We start from the raw sequence: 25,785 nt of genomic DNA, 5'->3' as shown, positions 1-25,785 counted from the left end.
TATCCACAAACTGACTGACAGCAATGAACTCTGACAGAAATTCAATGACGCTTAAGCTGTAATATGATGATATGTGATCCTGGACCACAAAACCAGTCATAAGTGTCTTTTTTTTTTTTTTAAACATCATTTACACATCATCTGAAAGTTGAATAAATAAGCTTTCCATTGATGTTTGGTTTGTTAGGATAGGAAAATATTTGCTCAAGATACAACTATTTGGAAATCTGGAATCTGAGGGTGCAAAAAAATCTAAATATTGAGAAAATCACCTTTAAAGTTGTTTAAATGAAGTTCTTAGTGATGCATATTACTAAACAGAAATTCAGTTTTGATATATTTACGGTAGGAAATTTACAAAAACATCTTCACGAAACATGATCTTAATATTCAAATGATTTTTGGCATAAAAGAAAAATCTATAATTTTGACCCAAATAATGTATTTTTGGCTATTGCTACAAATATACCCACGCTACTTAAGACTGGTTTTGTGGTCCAGGGTCACACAAGTGCTTTCTCCAGTGGTGCATTCACAAACATTGGTGTCTTCCAGTAATAAGACTAATTTTGGTATATATAGGATGGCTACTTTTTATAATATATGAGCACACCCATGATGTCTTGATGACCTAAAACTAGGTCTTGGATCAGAGCAATTGAACAAAGCACACAGGCAGAGACTGTTTGTATATTGGCTGATGTTTTTGTGTTTATATAAGCTTTGTCCTGAAACTACATTTCCCCTTTACTCCAATTCCTCATGTTCACATCTACAAGTCCAAAAGTGTTGTTCACTTTCAGGGATAGTTGTTTAAAAATGAAAATTACCCCATGATTTAGGCTATTCACCCACAAACCATTCTAGGTGTATATGACTTTCTTCTTTCAGATGAATACAATCAGAGTTATATAAAAAAAAATATCCTTGCTCTTCCAAGCTTTATAATAGCAGTGAATGGGCATTGAGATTTTGAAGTTCAATAAAGTGCATCCATCTATCATAAAAATTGCTCCGCAGGGCTCCGGGGGGTTATTAAAGGCCTTCTGAAGCAAATCAATGTGTTTGTGAAAGAAAAATATCCGTATTTAAAACTTTTACAGCAAACGAAAACCATTCTCCTCTTGGCTTATATCGAAATCCTGCAACATTTTTCTTTACAAATCCTCGTTTCGTACTTCTAATTCATGACTGGTGTTTTGTTTTGCTCTTTTTTCTGTGCTTCCACCGCATTTGTCTGTGTCATTAGCTGGAATAGCACTCTCCCGTAATCGCAGACACGACAGTTAGTGAAAGCAAGAGATAATGGTTCATAAAGTTTTAAAGGGGTCATTGGATGCCAATTTTCCAAAAGTTCATATGATTCTTTAGGGTCTTAATGAAAAGTCTATAATATACTTTGGTTAAAAACTTCCAATAGTACTGTAAAAAAACACCCTTTTACCTTGTCAAAACCAGCTCTGCAAAAAATCAACTCATTTTATTGCATGATCCTTTAAATGCAAATGAGCTCTGCTCGCCCCGCCCCTCTCTGCCTGGGATGATGAGCCGTAATGTTTACTTCAGCCGCATTTAGCTGCGTTTAGCGGCAAAACTTGCCAACAAGCACATTATTAAGAAAGGCCATTTGCAAAGATGCATAAAAAAACCTTATACTCACTTCTGCTGTGGGTGAAGCTGCATCAGGAACGATTCGCACGAACATAAACGCATATGTAGATCGGGATCGGCGCTTTCCTTTTAAAAATGAAAGTAACGTTATCCTCTGCATCTTCAGCGGCTCAGATGTCGGGAGTAAATGACGACTGCTATGTTCATTATTACATCCAACAACAGAACACCTCAATCGCTCAAGTTGGACTGTTTCAGCTCGGTGAGGGCGGGTCTAAAGTAAGGTGCTCATGTCAATCAACTATCGTGGGAGCGGCCTGTGTTGAGAATGACCTGATTTTAAAAATGGGGTTATTACTTTTGAAGATTAAAAAAAATCCCACTGGGTGGATTTTTATCATTGTAGGGTGGTTGTGTACACAAACTGCCAACACGCATTAATGCTCAAACAACATGTAAAAGTGAGTTTTGCATCCGATGACCCCTTTAAATATGATTTTTTTTTTTTACACAAAAGCATTGATTTACTTCAGAAGGACTTTATTCCTCAGAGCCGTGTGGAATTCTTTTCATGATGGATAGATGCTTTTTATTGGGCTTCAAAATCTCAACAGCCATTCACTGCCATTATAAAGCTTGAATTTTTTTTTTAATGTAACTTCAATTGTATTTGTCTGAAAGACGAAACTAAAGTCATATACACCTACGATAGCTTGACGGTCAGTTAATCATGGAGTAATTTTCGTTTTTGGGTGAACTTTAAGTGTCCTAACTGGCACATTCACATAATGGACGGACAAAATCCACATGTGACCGTGTTCTCATGCGTCTTATTCTTCCTTTGATCTGTTTGCAGGATAACGAGGCCAGTTATGATGTGAACGGTAATGACATGGATCCCATGCCTCGATATGATGCCAGTAATGAGAACAAGTAAGAGTGAAGTATATTACGCACGCACACGCTCAATTCTTCGAGCATATCAGGTCATTAAAACCCTGGAAAGGCTTTGTTTATACAGTCCTCTCCGTGGTGTGTGTGAATGTATTTGGCTTCTGATCTGTGCGCTAGTAAGAGCGTTTGGCATGTTTGTTTGGTGAATGTGGGTTTTTGGAGTTTGCTTTCTGTGCGTTTGAGGATTTTCTTAGGTGTGTGAGTAAATACGACACTTGGCTCGCAATCGGCGTGTGTAGAAGTAAATGTATTTGGCATGTTTATTTGGCGAAAAGGGATTTTTGGAATTAGCTTTCTGTGAGAGATTATGTGTGTGTCTGGAAGTGTTGGCACGAGATCAGTATGTATTTGGAAGCGTTTGGTGAATGTTGATATTTGATTTGTTGTGTGTGTATATATGGGTGTGTTTGGTGAGTGGGTGGAGGCCCCCATGTGTTTTTGTGGCTGCCACTCTGCCAGTGTGTGTGAGCCTGTGCCAGATGGCTCTGCAGCTTTTTTGGACCGTTCAGACTGAAAGCTTGGCCCGGACTCTGATCCTCTGTGCCATTGTAGTTTCTTCTTGGAGCTCCAGTGCAATGCAATTCTGCAACTGATGAGCGAAAACTGAACCTCATCTGCTGTCATTATGGAGTAGTGCAACCCAAAATGACCTAAAATGACCCAATCATTTACTCACGCTCATGCCATTCCAGATGTTTATGATTTTCTTTCTTTCGTAGAACACAAGAGGCAAAATTTCCAAGAATGTTCACAAAGCTCTGTACTGCAACAGATAGCTTTCAACATTTGAACAAAGACAAAAAAGTAATATTTAATAGTATTATAGTTTCTATTAATATTTTGTATTGCCATTTATTTTTTTCCATTTACATTTTAGTTACATTTTTAGTAGCTAATTTTGTCAATTTTCTTTAATCATTTTTTTTAATGTTGCTAATAAGGTTTGATTTATTTTTATTTTATTTTTTAATCTAATTTATATATATTATATTATATTATATTATATTTTGTTGTTTCCCTCTAGTTGCAGAGGCACCATTTCTCATTTTATTTAGTTTTAAATGTTTTATCTAATATTTAATTTAATTATTTCAGCTATTAAATCCAGCCTTTCGTTTTTTTTAAATATTTTTCATGTTACATAATTGCAATTTTTATTGAACATTTTTTAAAACATTGCTATTACGGTTTAATTTTTTAAAAGCTGTAATAGCTTTGGTTATTTTCAGTTAGTTTTAGCTTCAGCTTATTTTAAGCTAGATGTAGAGGCAACATTTCTCATTTTTGCTCATTTTATGTTTCATCTAATAATTTAATTTATTACAATTTAATTTAATTTAATTTAATACAATTTAAATTTAATTTAATTTCAGCTGTTAAATTCAGCCTTTCATCTTTTGGTAATTTTAGTTTTAAGTAATTGCAATTTTTATTGAGTTTTGTTTTTAAATATTCCTATTTTTGTAGCTATAGTTACGTTTTAGTTGTTTTCAGTTAGTTTTAGCTTCAGCTGTTTTAAGGCAGTTGCAGAGGCAACATTTCTCATTTTTGTTCATTTTATATGTTTCAGCTAATAAATTTAATTTAATTTAAGCTTTTAAATTCAGCCTTTCATTTTTTAGTTTTGAGTAATTGTCATTTTTATTGAGTTTTATTTTTAAATATTGCTATTGCTAATATTAATTTTTATTAATTTGTCTTGTAGGTTTAGTTTAGTTTCAGTTAGTCTTAGCTTCGACTTATTTAGGCTAGTTGCAGAGGCAACATTTCTCATTTTTGTTCATTTTATGTTTCAGCAAATCAGTTAATTTAACTTAATTTTAATTTAATTTTTTAGCTTTTTTTACTTTTAAGTAATCACTATTTTTATGGAGTTATGTTTATAAATACAGTTTAATTTTCTTGTAGGTTTAATTAAATTTCAGGTATTTCCAGTTTTAGCTTCAATTTCAACAGTTCAGTTTTAGCTTAAACGTATTTAAGCTAGTTGCAGAGGCAACATTTCTCATTTCTGTTAATTTTATATGTTTCATCTAATAATTAAATTTTAATTTTAGCTTTTAAATTCAGCCTTTAATTTTTAGATCATTTTAGTTAACAATATTACCCCTGGTTTTGTGTAAATAAAATGTTACTTTTTTAGGACCATTTCTATGACAAAAAGGCACATTTGCCATCCACCAATTCTCATTACCATAATATAAAGAAATCACTTTTTTTTATTAAATGGTAATGTTTATCCCCTATTTTCCATTGTCTATAAGATTCCCCCCCATATTATTACTTCAGAAAAGTGATAGCACACCTCTCCTCAATCTGCACGATTTGAGGTGTGATTCATGTCCATAGCTTAAATAGAGCGGGATGGGTTATGTGCTGAAATGTAATACTTATCCCTAATAATGAGCAATAGTATTAGTGATTTTTGCCTTGCCTGTATCAGACGCCTCTAAATGCTCCACAAACCCCCTTTTAGTGAGTGCACGTACGCATGAGTCTTTTGCTGTCGTGAGCACTATTCCCCCTCTTAATTTACACTTTCAGGAGCCCCATTAGAAGTATTTCCGTGGCCCAAGGAAAAGAGGAGTGTTTGATGCTGTCACTGTTTTCAGGAGGAAGTGTGCGGTGGAGACTGAGAGGGAGGTTTAGGTTAGCGTGTGTAGACACGCTCTATAGAATACCATCCACCTCCTGTCCTGGCTGCTTCTGTCTCTGTGAGGCTTGAGTGCAGAAAGTTCAAAAGTTCTCACCTCATAAAAGTAGTATGGACAACTATGTGGCAGTTAACACCTTTAAATTCGGCATATCCTACTTTATTTTCTTTATTATTTTTTTTTGTAGCATTTAATTTCCTGCTCTTTATTTTTGATAGAGTTCAGGTCAGAGAACTGGGAGGGCCTATGCAGAACCTATTTTTTTTTTAAACTGTTGCTGTTTGCTAGATGTTTAGCACCTCCAGCGGGATACAAGATACAGCAATATATTTAATTGCACACATGGGGTACTTTTTTTTTTTATCTCTGTGCATCCCTTTCAACCCATCTCATGTGTGCCAAAATGCAATTTTTTTAGTTTCATCTGACCAAGAACCCAGTTCTGTTTTTTTTTTTGTTTTTTTTAAACCCCCCTGAACAGCTTGTTGTGATGTAGGTGCCGTTTGATAATTTTCTGAGGCTTTCTGACTTCAAGACTTGATTAATTTCTGCAATTTTCCAGCTGTGATCCTTGGCGAGTCTTTAGCCAATCAAACTCTCCTCCTCTTCTGGCATTAGAACATCTTAAAAGGATTGTTCACTCAAAAAAGAAAATTACCCTTTAATTTACTCACCCTCAAGCCATTCTAGGTGTATATCAGTGTTAGGTGTATATTTTGACAGCAATTTCTTTTGGCTTAGTCTTAGTCATTATCTTTTGACTAAAATGCATATTTTAGTAATTTGAATAGTTTTAGTTTTAGTCTAGTTGAGAGTCTTTCTTTTGCTGCTTGATTAACATCAATGCCACAGACAATAGCAGCTAAATTAGGCTGCTGTCCCTTTAAAACTGACTGCACAGATGCAATGTACTGATACATGTCCAATAGTCTCCCAACTGTTTACTTTTACTCACGATGTGTATACATGAATACTTGTCAAAACTGACAATTCAACATCATTTTGTGTGTATTTCTCCATTCATGAGACGCGAAAGAGTACTTGTGCTCAGTGTGAAAGGTGCTCCTTCAGTGTCTGCGCTCAGAAAACAGTTCTCTTTTGTGCCATCAAATTTATCCATATGTCTGCTCTTCTTTTACTCTCAGATATAATTTTTTTTTTACCGTTTTATGAGAGGCCCGAATTGTCCCTCCCTAATATTTTTGTCTAATTTTTATTAGTTGACAAATGGATTTTCGTCATAGTTTTTGTCATTCAAAATGAGTTTTTGTTTTATTATCGTCTGTGAAAAAAAAAAAAAAATTGACAAATGATTTGTCAGCGGAATTAACACTGCTGTATGTGACTTTCTTCTTTCAGATGAAAACAGTCAGAGTTGCATTTAAAAAGTCCTGACTCTTCCAAGCTTTTTATTTCCAGTATATGGCTGTTGAGATTTTGAAATCCAATAAAGTGCATCCATCCATCATAAAAAGTGCTCCACATGGCTCCAGGGGTAAATAAAGGCATTCTGAAGTGAATCGATTTGTTTGTGTAAGAAAAATATCCATATTTAAAACTTTATAAACCGTAATCTCTGGCTTTCGCTAACTGTTGTACACACACACGAGAGAGTGGCATTCTAGCGAATTTCACTTCAGAAGGCCTTTATTTACCCCCTGGAGCCATGTGGAGCACTTTTCATGATGGATGGATGCACTTTATTGGACTTCAAAATCTCAACACCCATTCACTACCATTGCAAAGCTTGGAAGAGCCAGGACATTTTTAAATATAACTCTGATTGTATTATTCTGAAATAAGAAAGTCATATACATCTAGGATGGCTTTAGGGTGAGTACATCATGCGGAAATTTTCGTTTTTTGATGTACCTATCCCTTTAATTATTGCACCGATTGTGGAAATTGAATTTTCAGTGCTTTAGTTCTCTTCCTACAGCCTCTTTCTAATTTGTGAAGCTCAATAATCTTTCACTGCACATCTTTGTGTTAGCTTAAGTAATGCAAGGGCAATTTCATGTTCATTGTCACCCTGGTGTGCTAAAAAAATTTAAATATTAATGTGAATATACTTCAGAGATATTTACTATTAATAATGTGAATTGGAGAAAAACATTTTATTTCATGTGTTTTTTTTTTTCTTGCTCCACTTTTGGTTGTTTGGCTTCAATTAAAGGTTAGTTTTTTTAGTCTAAGATCAAAAGTATAAACAATGCAGATTTGTTTTTACAGCCTTGTTTGCTCGTATTTACCAGGGGTGCTAATAATTCTGACCACAACTGTTTTTTGGGTTCGTTTCAGCGATTCAGTAAAGTCTCCCCTGTCGTTTGGCGACTATCCTACACAAGCTGTCGATCTTTTATGTGCTGGAATGTTTTGTGTTGGTTCCTCCGCTGATAGTTTGTGTAATGTGAGTCTTTATTTCCCTGCGGTGGGTTTTGACCGTGAGCTTCGCCGCCGGGGGTCGTTCTGAGTGACCGAGCGGCTGTACTGTAAATATTAGAAGTTCATATATCTCCCAGATGAACATGGGCTTTGCTCTAGACTTTCAGTGGAAATGCAGTTTATTGACCCAGTCTGACCTTTAAGCTGTATGTCAAATGTGCAGCACAACAGCTTGTGACTGTGATTGTGACTGTGGATGGTTTGTACGCTGTATGGGTTTATATTTTCCATATAATAGGATTATCAGTTTTGTTCGTTTTTTAGGCAGCGTAGGAAAGGTTTCGGTGTCCTGTGTGGTTCTGGAAATACTGAAATGCTGAAATGTTCTGTCCAGGTGTGGTTTATGTTTCTGGTTTTCTCATTGACCTGTATTCTGCTAGCAGATGTGACTTAGTCTCACATAGCAGGGTTTTGACTATTGGCATTATAGTCAGACAGGAAAAGACAGTCTGAATGACATGTAAAAGGCCAGCCACTTTTTTTTTTAGGCCTAAATCATACTCTACACAAGTATGTGAAAGCAAATGCTACTAGCTCTGCAAGTTCTGTTTCATAATTTGTTGCATTCTGAAAGAGATTGAATAAAAGAGATTGAAAAATCGCCTTGTTCCATCTGGATATTACATATTGACAATCAGGAGAAAAACTTCCCATATGTACATCACGTCAGAAATCAATGTCCGTCAAACATATTGGATTGTAATATTTTTAATTCTCTGAGAAAATGTTGTTGTTGTTTTTTTTTTTTTATCAAGTTGACTGTCTTAGTTTATTCCATGTTAGCTTCTGTTTTAAATTTTAAAGGATTAGTTCACTTCCAGAACAAAAAATTACGAATAATTTACTCACCCCCTTGTCATCCAAGATGTTCATGTCTTTTTTTTTTTTCTTCAGTCATAAAGAAGTTGTTTCTTGAGGAAAACATTTCAGGAATTATCTCCATATAGCGGACTTCTATGGAGCCCGCCAGTTTGAACTTTCAAAATGCAGTTTGAACGCAGCTTTAAATGGCTCTAAATGATCCCAGCCGAGGAAGAAGGGTCTTATCAAGCAATAAAAAAATCAGTTATTTTGGAAATAAATTGACAGTTTTTAACTTTTTAACCTCAAATGCTCATCTACGCATGCGTAGCCTGTGTAATCTGGGTCAGTACAGTTAGGGTATGTCGAAAAACTCCCATCTCGTTTTTTTTTCTTCAACTTCAAAATCGTCCTACATCGCTGTTTTACCCTTTTTTTTTTTAAAGGGCGTTTGATCTTCTTTGCATGTTCCCTTTAAACACTGGGGCGGTACGTCTGCAGCGATGTAGTACGATTTTGAAGTTAGGGAAGAAAACGAGATGGGAGTTTTTTAACATAACCTAGTCCTAACTGTATTGACCCGGATTACACAGGCTACGCATGCATAGATGAGCATTTGAGGTTAAAAAGTTAAAAATTGTCAATTTGTTTCCAAAATAACTGATCGTTTTGCTTGATAAGACCCTTCTTTCTCGGCTGGAATCGTTTAGAGTTTTTTTGACATACCTTAACTGTCTTGAACCAGAAAAAACTGAGTTCACGCAGACATAGACAAGACAAGCACTTGAAGTTAAAAAGTAAGTTTGTTTCGACAATGACCGATCGTTTTGCTAGATTTGAAGCTGCATTTAAACTGCATTTTGGAAGTTCAAACTTGGGGGCACCATAGAATTCCATTAGACGAAGAGAAATCCTAAAAAAGGTTTTCCTCAAGAAACATCATTTCTTATCCACTGAAGAAAGAAAGACATGAACATTTGGATGATAAGTGGGTGAGTAAATTATCCGTAAATTTTTGTTTTGGAAGTGAGCTAATCCTTAAACATGATTGTAAGGCAATACAGAGTAAGTGCTTTTTGCGTACATGTGGTTTTAGATGTTTCTATGTGGTTTCATAAATGTATAATAAATTTTATTACAAAATGTTTGGTAAATCATGATTTGTTTTTAAAAGTGTTCGTACGCACATTTCACACAAATTTGTGCGTACACATGCTTGGTGAATGACACGCACTGTTCTATTTTAATTTTCTAATTAAATTTCTATTTAAAGAATGCTGAAAAAGTCAAATTTTTTCCAGAAATATTAAGCTGCACAACGGTTTTTTAACATTGATGGTAATGATAATAAATATAACCTATAAAGCTTAAAGGATTAGTTCACTTTCAGAACAAAAATTCACAGATAATGTCCTCACCCCCTTGTCATCCAAGATGTTCATGTCTGTCTTTCTACAGTTCAAAGTGCTTTAAATGATCCCAGCCGATGAAGAAGGATCTTATCTAGCGAAAAGATCTGATATTTTGAAACAAATTGACAATTTATATACTTTTTAACCTCAAATGCTCATCTCGTCTTGTCTCTGCGATGCGCATGCATAGTTTGTGTGATCCCGGGTCAATACAGTTAGGGTATTGAAAAACTTAAAAATCATCTTACATTGCTGTAGAAGTACCGACCAATGTAGATCAAACGCCAAAGGAAAACTACCAATGTAGGACGATTTTGAATTTGAAGATGAAAATGAGATCAATTGTCAATTTATTTAGAAAATAACTGATCATTTCGCTAGATAAAACACTTCTTCCTCGGCTGGGATTGTTTAAAGTCCTTTGAAGCTGCATTTAAACTGCATTTTGGGGGGACCATTGAAGTCCACTATATGGAGAGAAATCCTGAAATGTTTTCCTTTAAAAACATAATTTCTTTACGACTGAAGAAAGAAAGACATGAACATCTTTGATGATAAGGGGGTGAGTACATTGTCTGTGAATGTTTGTTCTGGAAGTGAACTACTCCTTTAAATAGAAAACAGTTCCTTAAAAAGCATAGACGTCTTTGAACAGTAATGTAGACTTGAAGTGCTCAGTCTGTTGGATTTTATGGGACATGTATTTTCTATGACATGTTTCAGTATTGGATAACCATTGGAATAGTTTAAGTCTGGAGTCATTGGATTGGCATTGGGATCGAGTCCAGGGACCACCTGGGAGTTCCTCTGGCCTTTTGACCTTTTGACCTTGTAAATGTTAATGGTTGCGATGGCGACCGAACCCTGGTCTCATCCCGGATCCGGTGCTGCTGTGGATCTTTACAATCTTTGTCTCTCTTTCTTTTTGTTTTCTTTTTAAAAATGGCTTAGATTGGAGACGGTGGTTACCATGGTAGCGTGAGTTTTTCTATGCAGCTGTTCACTGCTGGAGGTTCCACAGCCGAATCTCTCTCCATCTGTCTGTCTTTGTCTTGCGTGAGCGTTTTAGTGCGTTTTTTGCGGATGATTTGTCTTAGATTTATGTGGGTTTAGTTTGGGTCAGGAATGTGTCCACGTTGCGTCTGAAGCGGAGGAACCGCTTGAATGTTTTCCTTCAGTATCTCAAATATTTAGCCGCTGTGTTTTAGCTCTGCTGGCCATGGAAGCACATGTTTAGTTTCATCCCAGCTGTTTCTCTCTCTCTCTGTCTGTTTCCTGTCCACTTCTGCGTTCCTTCTGTAGCGAGTGTGTGTAATAGGTCAGCAGCAATGTCTGTGCTTGCGTAAGGGTCTCCAGTCACTGTTTATACAGTCAGTGAATGTGTGTGTGTGTGTGTGTGTGTGTGTGTGTGTGTGTGTGTGTGTGTGTGTGTGTCTGTACTAATACTATCGTCTGGTGTGTTTTGTTCAGGCATGGCACGAGGTGCGCTGGTGAAGTAGCAGCATCTGCCAACAACTCTCACTGCACGGTGGGCATCGCTTACAACGCCAAGATTGGGGGTGAGTTTGGCTGATGGTCACTGTCTGATTTAGACCCACTACTGTACATGTGAATACAGTCATCGAAACTGTGAAATAACACAAATTTGTATGTGAATTTTAGTGACTAAAAATGTTACTGTAAATATATTGAATTTTGTACAGTATATGAAGTTCTTAAAAGTCGTAATCAACAAGATTACGGCTCTGCATGCTGTGCAAATCGTCCATTTAATAGTCATTAAAAAAAGGAATGAAATCATTCATGCAGAAGGCTTTAGATCAAACAGTTAAAAAATCACAAGCTGTATTCAAGTCAGGTGTCTCCAGACTGTTAAACACACCTCTTCTGCTAGATTCCAGTTGGAATCACTCAGATAAGTAGTAAAATTATAAAAAAATTAACATTAGCAATATTTTTACAATATTCTACATTTCATCTACATGACAGAAAACCTGCACAGATGTCATTAACGTATTTTGCTTCTTTTTTTTTGGAAGTTAACTAAATTATATATATTTTTTTTTAAAGTTGGGGCTTTTATCTTTTTTTTTTTTTTTACATTTTTAAGATGAAATGCCTTTTTTTTAATTTTTATTACAGCTTGTATAAACTCACCTGCGTTCCATTTAGCTGTTTATGAATGTAAGAATACATCATATATGTTATCGTTCAAAACCTTTTTATGTTTTTAAAGTTACTTATGCTCACAAAGGCTCCATTTATTGAATCAAAACAATATGCAGTAAAACAATAGTCTTGTGAAATATTACAATTTAAACTTATTTTTAGCATTGCTCCTGTCTTCAGTGTCACATGATCCTTCAGAAATCATTCTAATATGTTGATTTGCTGCTCAAGGTACATTTCTGTTAAAAACAGCGGTGCTTTTTAATATTTTTGTAAAAACCATAATGCATTTTTTCAGTATACTTTGATGAATAGAAAGTTCAAAAGAGCAGTGTTTGTTTGAAACAATTAAATATATAATATAATATAATATAATATAATATAATATAATATAATATATACGTCCTCTAATCATCAGTCCTATGTCAAAGCCTGATTATTAGGGCCCTATGACAACCTTTATTTATACAGCTTTTATTTATATGAAATCCTTTATTTATAAATTCATTTTTTTCCATTTTAATTTTTGGGATTCCATTTTAATGGTTAAATTAAATTGATTATATTAATCAAAAAGCATGTATCGTTAATTAAAATTTGAAACTTAAACAATTTAACAGCAATTTATTAAAGGTTTTTTTTTACATTTTTAAGGCCCTGTAAAATTATTATTGTTGTTTTTTTTTTTTTTCTAAAATAAAATTGAGGTTTATTTAGACCAAATTCTGTTTTCTATTAATTTTCTGGATCCATTTCAATAATAAAAAGTATCTCTAATTAATTGATTTTATGGGGGGAAAAAAAATATTTATTCAGTAATATTGTGTTGTGTATTTACATTTTTTCTGCTAAATTAATTCTGGTAAGTAATTTTTCCTCTTAAATATAACTTAACACAATTATTTTATTAGTAGTATTAGTAGTACTATTTCTTTCACATTTTTTTCAAGTTAAACCAAACAATTATTTTTTACATGTTGCTGTGAAGACTTTCAGGTTTTATATAGTATGCTGATAGTTTTTCTCAAAAGAAATGGTAAAATGCTCATGAAGTGACTTTTAGAGCAGTTCTAGAGATTATATTTATGTGTTCATGTACGCATATATTGATGCAGGAGAGGCTGAAAACACCAAAAGCACCACTCATGCTTTAGTATGTGTGTAGTAAACAAAACCACGCATTTGCGCCATTCATTCACACAGAGACACATAGATCATCCAGGATAAATTTTTAAGTAGTCGTTTTGCGGCTTAATATTCACAGACACTAGTCCATATTGCATTTAGATTTAAGTGTACTGACCTACTTTTGATTTATTCATCCAAAATTGGGCAACTCCATGACATTCTGTGTTGTACAATAAATTCCGTTTTCATGACTGGATTCCGGAATTCTGTCTGCGTTTTCCACGTCGCCCTAGATTATTCAGGGCTTTCTTACGATAGATTAGTTGACTAGTTGTTTAGACAACATCTCCCCCCATCTAGTGTATTTTGTAAATGTGTAGCTTTGCATGTCTGTTGGACTTCATTGGCAGACTTATCTTTAGTGGCATATGTTTCCCTCCTGAGGTTTTCTTTGGGCTTGTCCTGCAGGTGTCCGCATGTTGGACGGAGATGTGACAGACATGGTAGAGGCCAAATCACTGAGTCTACACCCTCAACACATAGATATTTACAGTGCCAGCTGGGGTCCAGATGATGACGGCAAAACCGTGGATGGGCCCGCTTCCCTCGCCAGACAGGCCTTTGAAAACGGCATCAGACTGGTAAGAACCATCTCAGCATGTATAGAAGTATTTTTCAAGTTCATGTGAAAAGTATGTTATGTTTTCCATAAAAGTGAAAAGTAATGTGGCATTCATAAGTCAGGAAGTGTAATGCTCAGGTCATCAGTCACGTCTCTTCAGCAGTCTGGCCCACCTAGGGTGTTTTCCTCTGCTTCTCACACTCCACCACCTGCTACGGCAGTGAACTTTAGAACGCAATTTTAGTTTATCTTCCCTGAGTCATGAGTCGCAGTCAGTAATTGGCATGTATCCTGTGCCAAAGGTGTGTTTGGAGTGGTTTAGGCATGTTTGAGGTATGTAAGACTCATAGACATCAAGTAATACTGGTCTCCTCTCATAAGAAAAGCCTAGAGGACATTAATGCTTGGAGTTTATACTGTCCTGATTCTATTAGTTCTTGTTTTGAAGTGTTTCAAATAGGGCTGTCATTCAGTTTTTGTTTGTTTGTTTGTTTGTTTGTTTGTTTGAAATTGGAAACAAACTCTTTGAATATATGTATTTTCTTTAAATTAAATTATATTAATATAATTAAAGGGATAGTGCACCCAAAAATGAAAATTACCCTATGATTTACTCACCCCCAAGCCATCCTAGGTGTATGTGACTTTCTTCTTTCAGACTGATACAATCAGAGTTATATTTAAAAATGTCCTTGTTCTTCCAAACTTTGTAATGACATTGAACAGGTGATGAGATTTTGAAGTCCAATAAAGTGCATCCATCCATCATAAAATGTGCTCCATACGGCTCCAGGGGTTAATATAGGCCTTCTGAAGCAGATCAATCCATTTGTGTGAGAAAATATCTATAGGGTCATTCCATGTCAAATCAACCAAATAAAAAAAAAATTGTTAATAATTTTTTCAGAAGAAAGATAGACATGTATGAAAGCCAAAATATTAAATGTAATAGATAAATATTTACTGAGTAATCCAATATTTTGTAACGGGAGGTCAATTTTTACCTTAGGTTCAGAGTCAAGTTACAGGGGGGTAAAAATGACTTCAGAAAGATGACAGCATCATAATGTTATTTTTACACAGAGGTTTGTAGGTCTATTAGTAATTTTTTTTTACTTTAGCCATCTTTGTTGCATTATGTGCCAGTGGTGACCATTCAGAAATGGTCAACGGTAAACAAAATGCGTTTTCTTCACAGGGCAGGAAAGGACGGGGCTCAATCTTTGTTTGGGCATCAGGAAATGGCGGTCGGAGTCGCGATCACTGTTCATGTGACGGCTACACCAACAGCATCTACACGATATCCATCAGCAGCACGGCAGAGAGTGGCCGCAAGCCCTGGTATCTGGAAGAGTGCGCCTCCACCCTCACCACCACCTACAGCAGTGGAGAGAACTACGACCGCAAAATTGTAAGTTATCAGTCATCTTCAGCCCTGAGTAGACTATTCATAAAACAGGCCTGCTGCTGAATTGGCTTTAAAAGAATAGTTCACCCAGAAATGAACATTGTGTCATCATTTACTCACTCTTACAAACTTGTAAGAGTTTGTTTCTTTTGTTAAACCAAAATATTTTGAAGAATTTTAGTAACCAAATATTTGATGGTACCCCATTGACTTTCATAGTATTTTCTTCCATACTATGAAGGTCAACAGTTTGGTCACCAACTTTCTCCCAAATGTTTAGGGGTTCAAGCGTGTAGCACTGAAACCCAATTGTAATTGTTAGAATGGCCAAAGATCAGCAATTTCCAAGTAAAACTGATCGTGCAGAGCAAACGTAAATCATAGAGACTTGAAACTTGGAGGGATGGTAGTACTCACACTACCGACAATATCCCATTTGGAACACACTGAACATCACCAAGCCTTGCCCCAATTGGCCTAACGGTGGCACTACAGCAGTCAAAAGTATGAAATCGCTCATGACTCCTAAACTGTCAGTTGAAGGCTAGTGTCTTATGTCGTTGGAATCCTTGGCTTACACCAAACGAAACACATGCCTCAGATTTGATTGTGAGCATGGCAAAAAAAAGTGGGTATTTTAGATTTTTTTTGTGCGAACTAGTAGGTTTTTTTTGCCTGAAGGCAGCCAAACCAGTGCAGAAAGATTATCTGGAGAGGAAATATCAATAATTAACCAAAAAAGTTGAACTTTCACCATCACAAAGGGATGCCAAAACGTTTGAAAGGAGCAGGGCTATTTTTAGTAAATGCCTAGAACTCCTGAACGGAATGAGATATGTCGCCAAACTCAGGACACTAATGTAACAGCTTAATCTGAGGTCACAGGACAAAAATCAGGGAGTTTGGCCACTTGGTGGCGATTTATGATGGAAAGAACTGGCCATAACTACACAACAGTATGTCCTATCAACATGAAAATCGCAATGCACAATCTTGGTCCAAAGTGTGCATACAAGTGTGTATAAGGACATTTGCGTATCTCAAAAAAACATGGTCGCCATTGGCCGATAAAGTTTGACCACATATTATACAAGGCTAACGGAGGCTGACTGGAACGAAATCGGCCACTGGGGGGGGGGGGGGGGAATACCACATTTTAGGCATAAACAATTGTACATTGTGCATTTTTTTTACGCATACATGTCATATTCATATCCTATGATAGACTTCCTTATTAAGAACAACTTTGACTCTAGAACCACTACTGTCAATTAAATCATTTTTTTAAATTGTTAAGATGTAAAAACCTACCTTTGTGAACTAGTCCTAGGTTTTTTTGCTCAATCTGAAAAAAAACCCCCAGTGTAGTACAATTCTCTGGACTGACATTATATGGTTGACAGACTGCAACGGTTTGAGTTAAAAATCTTCGTTTGTGTTCTACTGAAGAAACAATGTCACCTACATCTTGAATGCCCTGGGGGTAAGCAGATAAACATTAAATTTTCATTTTCGGATGAACTATCCCTTTAAAGCTTGAACTCCGGTAATCGCTGCTTGTAACTACATTCTCTTTTCTGTTTAACAGAAGAACGAAACTTTAATTTTTGTCTTGTAGCTTTAGACTAAATGATTTTTTCCTCAAATGGGTGGAAACTTGATATTAATCTGTGCTTAAAAATGAGCTGAAGCACATTTACTCATTCAAATATTTATGGAAACCTTTTGGAAGGTAAACACCAATGAACTGCGTAATATCTTCAAAAGGAGATATTATCATCACATTTTTTCAATTCATTGCCGTTTAAATTTTTTCGTGTATTTCTTTGGCCAAACATGTGTGTTTGATCTCCTTTTGTTGGTCACTGTGTCATGAGAGCATCCTGGTGTTAACCGCTGTGGTTAACAGCCCACACACAGTTTTACACACTCCTCTGAGAGTTACAGAGCCACGGTTCTTCCCTGTCTCTCAGCTTGTCTCAATTTCAGTGTGAAATTCCACACTGGCTTTCAAACTCCTTTTGCAATACGTGTTTACATTCTGATCCCCAGTGTTACGGACATTAGCACTTCTCTTTGTTCTGATCTCCTGCAGTTTTCAGGTAATTTAGCTGAGTTTACAGTTCACTGAATCTCCAAGTTTTCACAACCTTGTCCATTTTGTAGATTGCTCATATTTACACAGGGTTATAACAGGCCCGGCTCCAGATATGAGCTGATGGGTGGGCCAAGGGATATTCAAGGTGGGCTGGGGTTATGATTGGGGGGGGGGGGGGCACCTTCACTGCCATTTTGCATTTTTATAGAAATAAAAATAATTTACTGCAGTTGGAAAATGTAAGCTACAATTCAAATCTGAAAGCATCTGAAAACAGGGTTACCAGGTCTATATGGGTCTATCATAGGTAGAACGCAAAATATTTAAATACAGGCATTTTATTGAAATTTTATTTCTGCAATATTTAAGACCTTTAAATAACTGGGGGAATTCAATCCATGGCAACAGTTTAAAAGTAGACCAATTCCGTGAGACTTGGCAACCCTGCATCCAGCAAGAGCTGCAAGAGTTAATTTCATTGCACACATGAGTACGAAATTTTCGTCCGAGATTTTTTGCACGTTAAAATATGAATACAGGTTATGTTAATCGAGTTTATACACTGCCTCTGAAACTTTCGTCCGTCATAAAAAAAAAAAAAATTGGATTATGTTTGATTTTCTGCGTTTTCACATCCATAATAAGCACTTTGATAGTAACGGATGGCGAATATGAGAAAACTAAAAAACGCATACAAAAATCGGACTCTATGTGCAATGACCTATAGATTTGACTGATCACGGGTCGAAAGTAAGCAGAGATGAAAAAATAGACCATGCTGGAGGAGTTGCTGCTCAATCTTGTGCTCACTGACAGACATCTATTATAAGATGTGCTGCTCCCTTTACACAGAGTGTGCATTATCGCAAAATCGAAAGTAAAAGTAAACAGCGCGAGCACTCATTTAAAAGCGATTTCAATAACCTGCATATTGAAAGTGCGAAAATTATATTTAATATTAGAATGTTTGCAGGTGCCGCCAGTAAGAAAAAAAAAAATAGGGAGCTCAATTAAATATCGTACCAATTTTGTGATTGGCTATGTAGTGTGGGGCTCGGGTGGGCCATGCTTCTGATTGATTCTTCTGATTCTGGCCCCCCCGTGGAGCCGGGCCTGGGTTATAAAGGCAACTATTACAAAGACAACTACCAGCAGTGAAAATATTTTAGCAAGCTGTACTAAAAATAAAGTTTCAAAGGCAAAAATGGTTGAATGTCTGTTATTGTCAATATCATAGAGATGTATGAGATGTAAGCCACTTTTGGTTGGTCAACTTGGCAAATTGAAGTATTGAACTTGAACCTGTTGCAAAATCTGTATGGGTAATTCTTTCCCTCCCACATTAAATCCCCGATTGAGTGAATTTGTATATCGAAAGACTGGATTACACTCACTGAAAAGTGGTAAATGTGACCACACCTTTAAAATGAAATGAAATAATATTGCAGGGGAAAAGTACTTAAAATTTATATGTTCAAAAACTTATGTGACCCAATGGAAACTCTCTGAATTGTTCCCTATCCCCTATATAGTGCACTACATGCCATTCACCGTACAAAAAATACTAATTCTGTGAACAAGTGGCTGATTTCAGCCACAGCTTCAATGTCCATTTATAGTGCAGGGGGCGGGACACTTCAGATTCTAGAGAGCATTTGATTGGACAGAAAGTTAAATGTAGAAACTTTAAGTTTTGAATGCTTATATCTTCTATATGTGAATTTTGTCATTGTTTTGAAGCACATTAGCTTATAGAAAACCTTAAGGATATCATACACTAAAAACCAGACAACTTTTTTGATTTTGATTTCATGGGGACTTTACGACTTCTGATCTGATCTGCTGTCAACAAATTAAAACATAACTGTCCAGCTACACAGGAAAATGATGTTTAATTATAAAACAACCAGCCACACTTTAATTTTGTGTGTGTGTGTGACATTTAGAACAGAGTAAATCTGAAATCTAACATGCAGATGTCTCACAGCTGAAATTAGAGTCTCTTTTAATTGATCAAAATGGCCTTAAACTAAACTCTCGAATGTTTTCTGAGATTTCTGAGTGGATCCAGTCCATGCTGCTGAATCGCAAATGCCCCAAAGTGGTGGTAATTTACTGCAAAGTGTAGCGCAATGGCACATTTATAGCACATTTCATTGTCAGTAAGTGCTGCAGCATGCTAAAGTGCATTTAACAAATAACAATTCAACCTTGGCAATATTTCTTTTTGGATTAAGTGTACTATGTCTGATTAAAGCAGCAGATGGGACAGTTTGTGGCCCTATGCGAGACGGGATGAAAGTTAATACGCTAAATCTAAACCATACTAAAATAGTCATTTTCAAAAACAGCAAATGACATATAAAAATTCAAACTAAACTCGAATAACCAGGTACAAAAAAGCAGTGTACACTTGTTAAAATAAACAAAGCTGTCTATCACGTACTCGCAGTGTAGACAATGTTGTGTATTACAACAGGAGTGGTCAAGTATTGCTACTTCACGTCATGTTGCTTACTTGTGTCAATACACATTTACTTAACCATCATGCACAAGACTAACCTGCATTTTTTTTCTCTCTCCTGTTAGATCACGACCGATCTGAGGCAGCGCTGCACAGACAGTCACACTGGAACATCAGCGTCAGCGCCGATGGCCGCAGGGATCATTGCTCTTGCTCTGGAAGCAAAGTAAGTGAAAACAAACTACTGTATGCTCTCATTTCTCTAACAGCTGTTTAGTGGAAATGTCTGTTCCAGGTCATGTAAGTGGAATTAGTATATTTAACCACTAATCATGACGGTGTTATGCTATACACTCCAGTTACTTTTCACACTCTTGCTAAACCTCTGAATTAAAGTGATTAAAATGAACATTTATTTTATTATTTACTCACCCTCCACTTGTTCAAAATCTGTTGGAGTTTCTTATTTCTTCTAAGCACAAAAGAAGATATTTAAAAAAAAAAAAAGATGTTAGCAATTGAGTTCCATAGTTTTTTTTTCAACACTATGGAAGTCAATGGCTACTGTCAGCCGTTTATTTATAAACATTCTTCAAAATATCTTCTTTTGTGTTTTCCAATCTGCAGAATTGGTCCAAAGTCAGAGTTGGTATTTTCCAAAACATGTGCATGTATGCAAATTGTATAATATCCGAGGTACACGTTTCTAGTAATTGTGCAGTTAATTCTCAAATTGCATTTTTAGTAGTGGTGGGCCGTTATCGGCGTTAACGTGCTGCGTTAACGTGAGACTCTTATCGTGCGATTAAAAAAAATATCGCCGTTAATCTATTCTCAAATTTGGGTTTGGAGCTGGGTCTAAACTACGCAAGCTATGATGACTTTCACCTTGATAGTTTGACACGGATGTATACCGAAGACTATAGAATATGGTCGCGCGTTTACGTCTCCTCCGCCAAAACACAGACGGGGTCGCGTAGTCCTCCATTCATAAAAACCGAATCTACTATAGCGCGAAATGCCACGTAAATTCGTAGTTTTTTGGATTCATAAATCAAATGTTGGTCTGTCACTTAATTCAAATCGCGATATGGACTAGTGTATGTGAAAACTGAAATGCAAAAAGACCGTTTTAATATGAATCCGGTATGTTCCGTTTGCCTAGCTGTATGTATGAATGATGGAGACGAGCTTTTACTACACGCATACTGAAACACACGTGACGCTCCCGGTAATTTTTGGCATTTGCATCTCACATGAACAGATAAACTCAATCTCCAAAACTGCTGTGAGTGTCACTTTTACCGTTTCATTTGAGAAAACTAGCATCATATCATACTGTATACACAGAAACTTCACGGCGACCTGTCAAAATAAAAGTACGGTGTAACATGTAACCTGAAATAATTATATTAAAAGGGTTACATTTACCTATTAAGATTTTGCTTATATCTGTGGTGTAAATATATTTTTGCTATTTTACTAAAATTTTTGTAGTCACACGAAAATTGTGGAACACATTTTTTTCCCCATAAAGTTTCATAATTTACTAAGAAAATATTACTCAAATTTACTACGAAAACTTCACTTTTTAAAATAAACAAAAAAATACTTTTAAAAACAACAATGGAAAAAAAATATTGCAATGTCATGTTGAAATTTAAGGGAAATTTAGGGGTCAGGGTTCGGGACAGCAACCTCCCAATTGAAAGTACCCACTAAATGATTTTATATATAATAAGCTTAGTAATATTTTAAATATTTTTGTGGGTTTCATTAGATAATAGAAGGAACTTAACGAACATCTAAGAGTTGAATACTTAAATGCTTTTTAAACATTTTTTGGTTGTGGGACAGCTGTATTTGGGACAGCCCATATACAGGTTCTATAAAATCACTGACTGAAAAAGTGACATTTAAGGATTGGACTAAGTGCGAATAGCAATAGATTCTATTTTCACAATGCAAAAATAGCTGTATTTTCTTTGCAATAAATAATAGTTACGCTATTTATACTACTAAGTTGCAGATACTGTATTTGCTGTATTGTAGTATATTATAAAACAATCTCCAATAATAAAATATTGATTATAATTGATCATTTTTATTAAAATTAGTTAATGCATGATGCCATATTGGGACAATAAAGCCCTCCCTACACCTACCCCTAACTGTTAAACACCTGTGAGGTACTTTATTTTCCACTTTTCAATGATTTCCTTTTTTTTTTTAAATTGAAAATAAATGCCTTTCCAGTGTTTGGCAGAAGGTGGATTCAAACTCTGGTCGATCATGTCCAGAGGTCAAGAAGACAGTATTTACAATGCAGTTTACCACCTACACCACTGAAGCTGTTATTAATAGCCGTCTTTGTAATGTTGTCTAGCCTAACAACACGCTGGTGGGCGGATTTAATGTTAATATCCTCTGCCAGCAAGTGTAAATAGACACTCCGGACATTTAATTAATGCTTTTGATGAGTTTTGACTGTGTCACTTAGTGCATTCGAGTCCTTCTCGGAAATTTGTATTTATGAGTTGGGAAGTCATAATTATGATGTCAGGTGCGTTCAAGACACTTTAATCGAAGAAAGATTGCAGATACTTTAGCTTCAGCAGTGTTCTTATCTACTTCTAAAAAAAATATGAAAAAAATGTGCATTGAGTGTCTCTCTTTCTCAATTTTTTTGTTACATTTTTGAAAATGCTATCAAATGGATTGCTATATATTCTGTCAGAATTGTGCAATACTCACTGTGCAATCATATTTTGTATATAAAATTAAGCTATTTTTTTTTAAATAAAATATACAACTTTTATATGTGACCCTGGACCACAAAACCAGTCATAAGGATCAATTTTTTTGAAACTGAGATTGAAACATCATCTGAAAGGTGAATATATAAGCTTTCCATTCATGTATGGTTTGTTAGGGATAATAATTTGCTGGGATACAGCTATTTGAAAATCTGGAATCTGAGGGTGTAAAAAATCTAAATATTGAGAAAATCGCCTTTAAAGTTGTCCAAATGAGGTTCTTAGCAATGCATATTACTATTCATATGTTACTATGATTTTTGTCATAAAAGAAAAATGTATATTTTCATTATCCATACAATGTATTTTTGGCTATTTCCACAAATATACCCATGCTACTTAAGACTGGTTTTGTGGTTCAGGGTCACCATAAAAAAAAATAAAAAATTACAGGCAACTAAAGATGCCACATTTATTATGTCCACCATTTTTCCTTGCTGACACGCTCCTGACTCGGAAACTCTAGGGCTAAAACTCTGAGTTTCAGTATTTGTCATTGCGACATGGTGGTGTCTTAATCATAAATATGATCTTTACAACATTAATTAAATGCACCATGTGTCTATTATGTGCACACAATATGGATGAGCTACAACGGGTAAACATGCAGTGTACATGTACTTCACCCTGACCCAAAATTATGCAATACGTTGAATTTGTTCAGTTGAAATATTGTGAGGTGACAAGTTGTCACTGTAATACAACTGGTTTATCACCTGAAAACACAACACCCTTAAATGTTTTTTTTGTCATTAATTACTCACCCTCCTATAGTTCCAAACCAAGACCTTCATTCATCTCAGAACACAAATTAAGATATTTTTGAAGAATTCCAAGAGCTTTCTGACCCTGCAGAGACAGCAATGCAACTGACATGTTCAAGGCCCAGAAAGACAGTAAGGACATTGTTGAAATAGTCCATGTGACATCAGTGGTTCAACCTTAATTTTATGAACCTATGAGAATACTTTCTGTGCACAAAGAAAACAAAAATAATGACTTTATTTAACAATTTCTTCACAAAAGAATCCCATGCATTCCTCTGCTTGTAAACAAGGGGCCCTTTAACAACTAGGCTAATTACCTAAATTGAATCACCTAACTGTACTGTACTTTAGGTTTCAGTTTCAGTCTTAAAGTTTGTTTTATACAACATTATTTCAGAAGAGCAAGAAAAATCCTGACCGTTTTAAAAACCGAGAGATTCTGAATGTTGTAGCAAGCGGCATGCTTCCTGTGAGTTTCGACTGTGTCTGATTTTAGAGGAAATTGAGGAAAACCTTGACATATGGCTGCCATGTGACTGTATATTCCCAGCACAATGCAGCGAACCAAACAGAGTTAGATTGTTTCGATATTTCGGGGGGATATTCAGGGACACATGGCATCCATCTCTCTTTGGTTTGATGTTTGATCCCAGTGTGCACGGTGAATTATGGGAGCGAATGCTTCAACCAGATATCCAGGCAGTGAGACTTACAGCTGAAAACCATGGCCAGTGTGATTGTTTGGATTATAATAATCTGATTATTTTTGTTTAAATCGAGTTTGGAGATATTATTTAGTCATGCAAATGTCCATTAATCTTATTTCTGACTTTCTGTTGCAGTCCTTTCCTGACATGGCGAGACGTGCAACACATAATAGTGAAGACATCTCGTGCTGGACATCTCAGCGCTCCTGACTGGAAAACCAATGCTGCTGGTTATAATGGTATCAGTCTTTTAAACTGGCTTTAATCTCGTTTTAAAGGGATAGTTCAACCAAAAAGAAAATTTCTATCATTAATTATTCACCCTGATGTCGTTCCAAACTCGTAAGACCTTCGTTCATCTTCAACACAAATAACGGTATTTTTGATGAGATCCGAGAGCTTTCTGACCCTGCATAGACGGCAAAGCAACTGACATGTTCAAGGCCCAGAAAAGTAGTAAGGACATTGTTAAAATAGTCCATGTGACATCAACAGTAATTGTATGAAGCTACAAGAAAACTTACTGTGCGCAAAGAAAAAAAAAAAAGATGACTTAATTCAACGATTACGTTTCATCCGTTTCAAAAAACGACTAGTGTCTCAGTTATACTAATATGTGACCTGATCCAGCAAAATTAGTCACAATGACCCAAATTTTTAGGTCTCAATGGAGATGTAAAATAAAGAAGAGACCGTAAGCTTTAAAATGATATACTATTCAAAGTCATACCGTGAGTGGTTTTAAAGATATACCCAGAGATGGGAAGTAACGAAGTACAAATACTTTGTTACTGTACTTAAGTAGAATTTTCGGGTATCTATACTTTACTTCACTACTTATTTTTGTGCCAACTTTCTACTTTTACTTCGTACATTTTAGCATGAGTATCTGTACTTTCTACTCCCTACATTTTCAAATCAGTGTCGTTGTTTTTGCATTTAAAAATTATGCCATTTCCCAACGCGTTTGACCCATCCATGTCAATAATATGCGGCATGCATACAACAGACTGATTGGCTCACGCTTAGAAACGTATGTAAACACACACAGAAAAGACAATCCTATTGGTGCATTTGTTTTTATTCGCTCTGACATGCACAAGACGTTGAACGTAAAACGATAAAAACTAACTAAAACCAGGCAAATACTCGTTGGGAAATCATAGCACCAAGAAGCATAATGTACTGATAAAACTGGCGAAATGACTGATAAAACTGGTGAGGGTGATAGTGGAGATTTCCTGGGCGATGGAGAGTGGAGTGAAGACCAGCAACACATCCCACGTCCCTGGCCTTACCTCAGAGAAATGTTTGAAATCGCTGGCAGCAAAAAAGACTCCTGGAGAATGTATTGTAAATTGTGTCTACTAAAACGCCACAACCTTCTGGCATTCAAGAATTCGCCTTCCAATTTGAAAAAACACGTGGAGGTCAGAAATGATTCTTACTTTATACTTTTATACTTTAAGTATGTTTTAGAGCTTGTACTTTTTACTTTAACTTGAGTAAAAATTTGAGTCAATACTTCAACTTTTACTAGAGTCTTTTTAAACACAGGTATCTATACTTTTACTTAAGTAAAGAATGTGTGTACTTCTGACACCTCTGGATATACCCATTTAAATTTTGGTCGTCTGCTTTTTTTTTTTTGCTTTTTTCCAATTGAAAACCAGAGAAAATTGCTTTTAAAGTTTTTTTGCCCATTTTTTTTGTTGATATCTTTCAAAAT

The 25,785-nt window shown here is 35.7% G+C and overlaps 1 protein-coding gene across 1 annotated transcript in view; it reads left to right on the top strand.

Moving 5' to 3' along the window:
* The window catches only part of LOC141333094 (proprotein convertase subtilisin/kexin type 5-like), a 58,605-nt gene that overhangs the window by 10,010 nt on the left and 22,810 nt on the right, over positions 1-25,785 (top strand). The window contains exons 5-10 of the mRNA XM_073838016.1: positions 2,468-2,544; positions 11,348-11,436; positions 13,643-13,815; positions 14,995-15,207; positions 19,892-19,992; positions 24,192-24,295. Coding sequence (XP_073694117.1) covers positions 2,468-2,544; positions 11,348-11,436; positions 13,643-13,815; positions 14,995-15,207; positions 19,892-19,992; positions 24,192-24,295 — 757 coding nt within the window. The remainder of the gene's footprint in view (positions 1-2,467; positions 2,545-11,347; positions 11,437-13,642; positions 13,816-14,994; positions 15,208-19,891; positions 19,993-24,191; positions 24,296-25,785) is intronic.

The sequence above is a fragment of the Garra rufa genome, chromosome 4 (assembly GCF_049309525.1).
Source record: "Garra rufa chromosome 4, GarRuf1.0, whole genome shotgun sequence".
Lineage (NCBI taxonomy): Eukaryota > Metazoa > Chordata > Actinopteri > Cypriniformes > Cyprinidae > Garra > Garra rufa.
The sequence above is the reverse complement of the archived record's forward strand: the minus strand, read 5'-3'. Positions and strand labels throughout refer to the sequence as shown.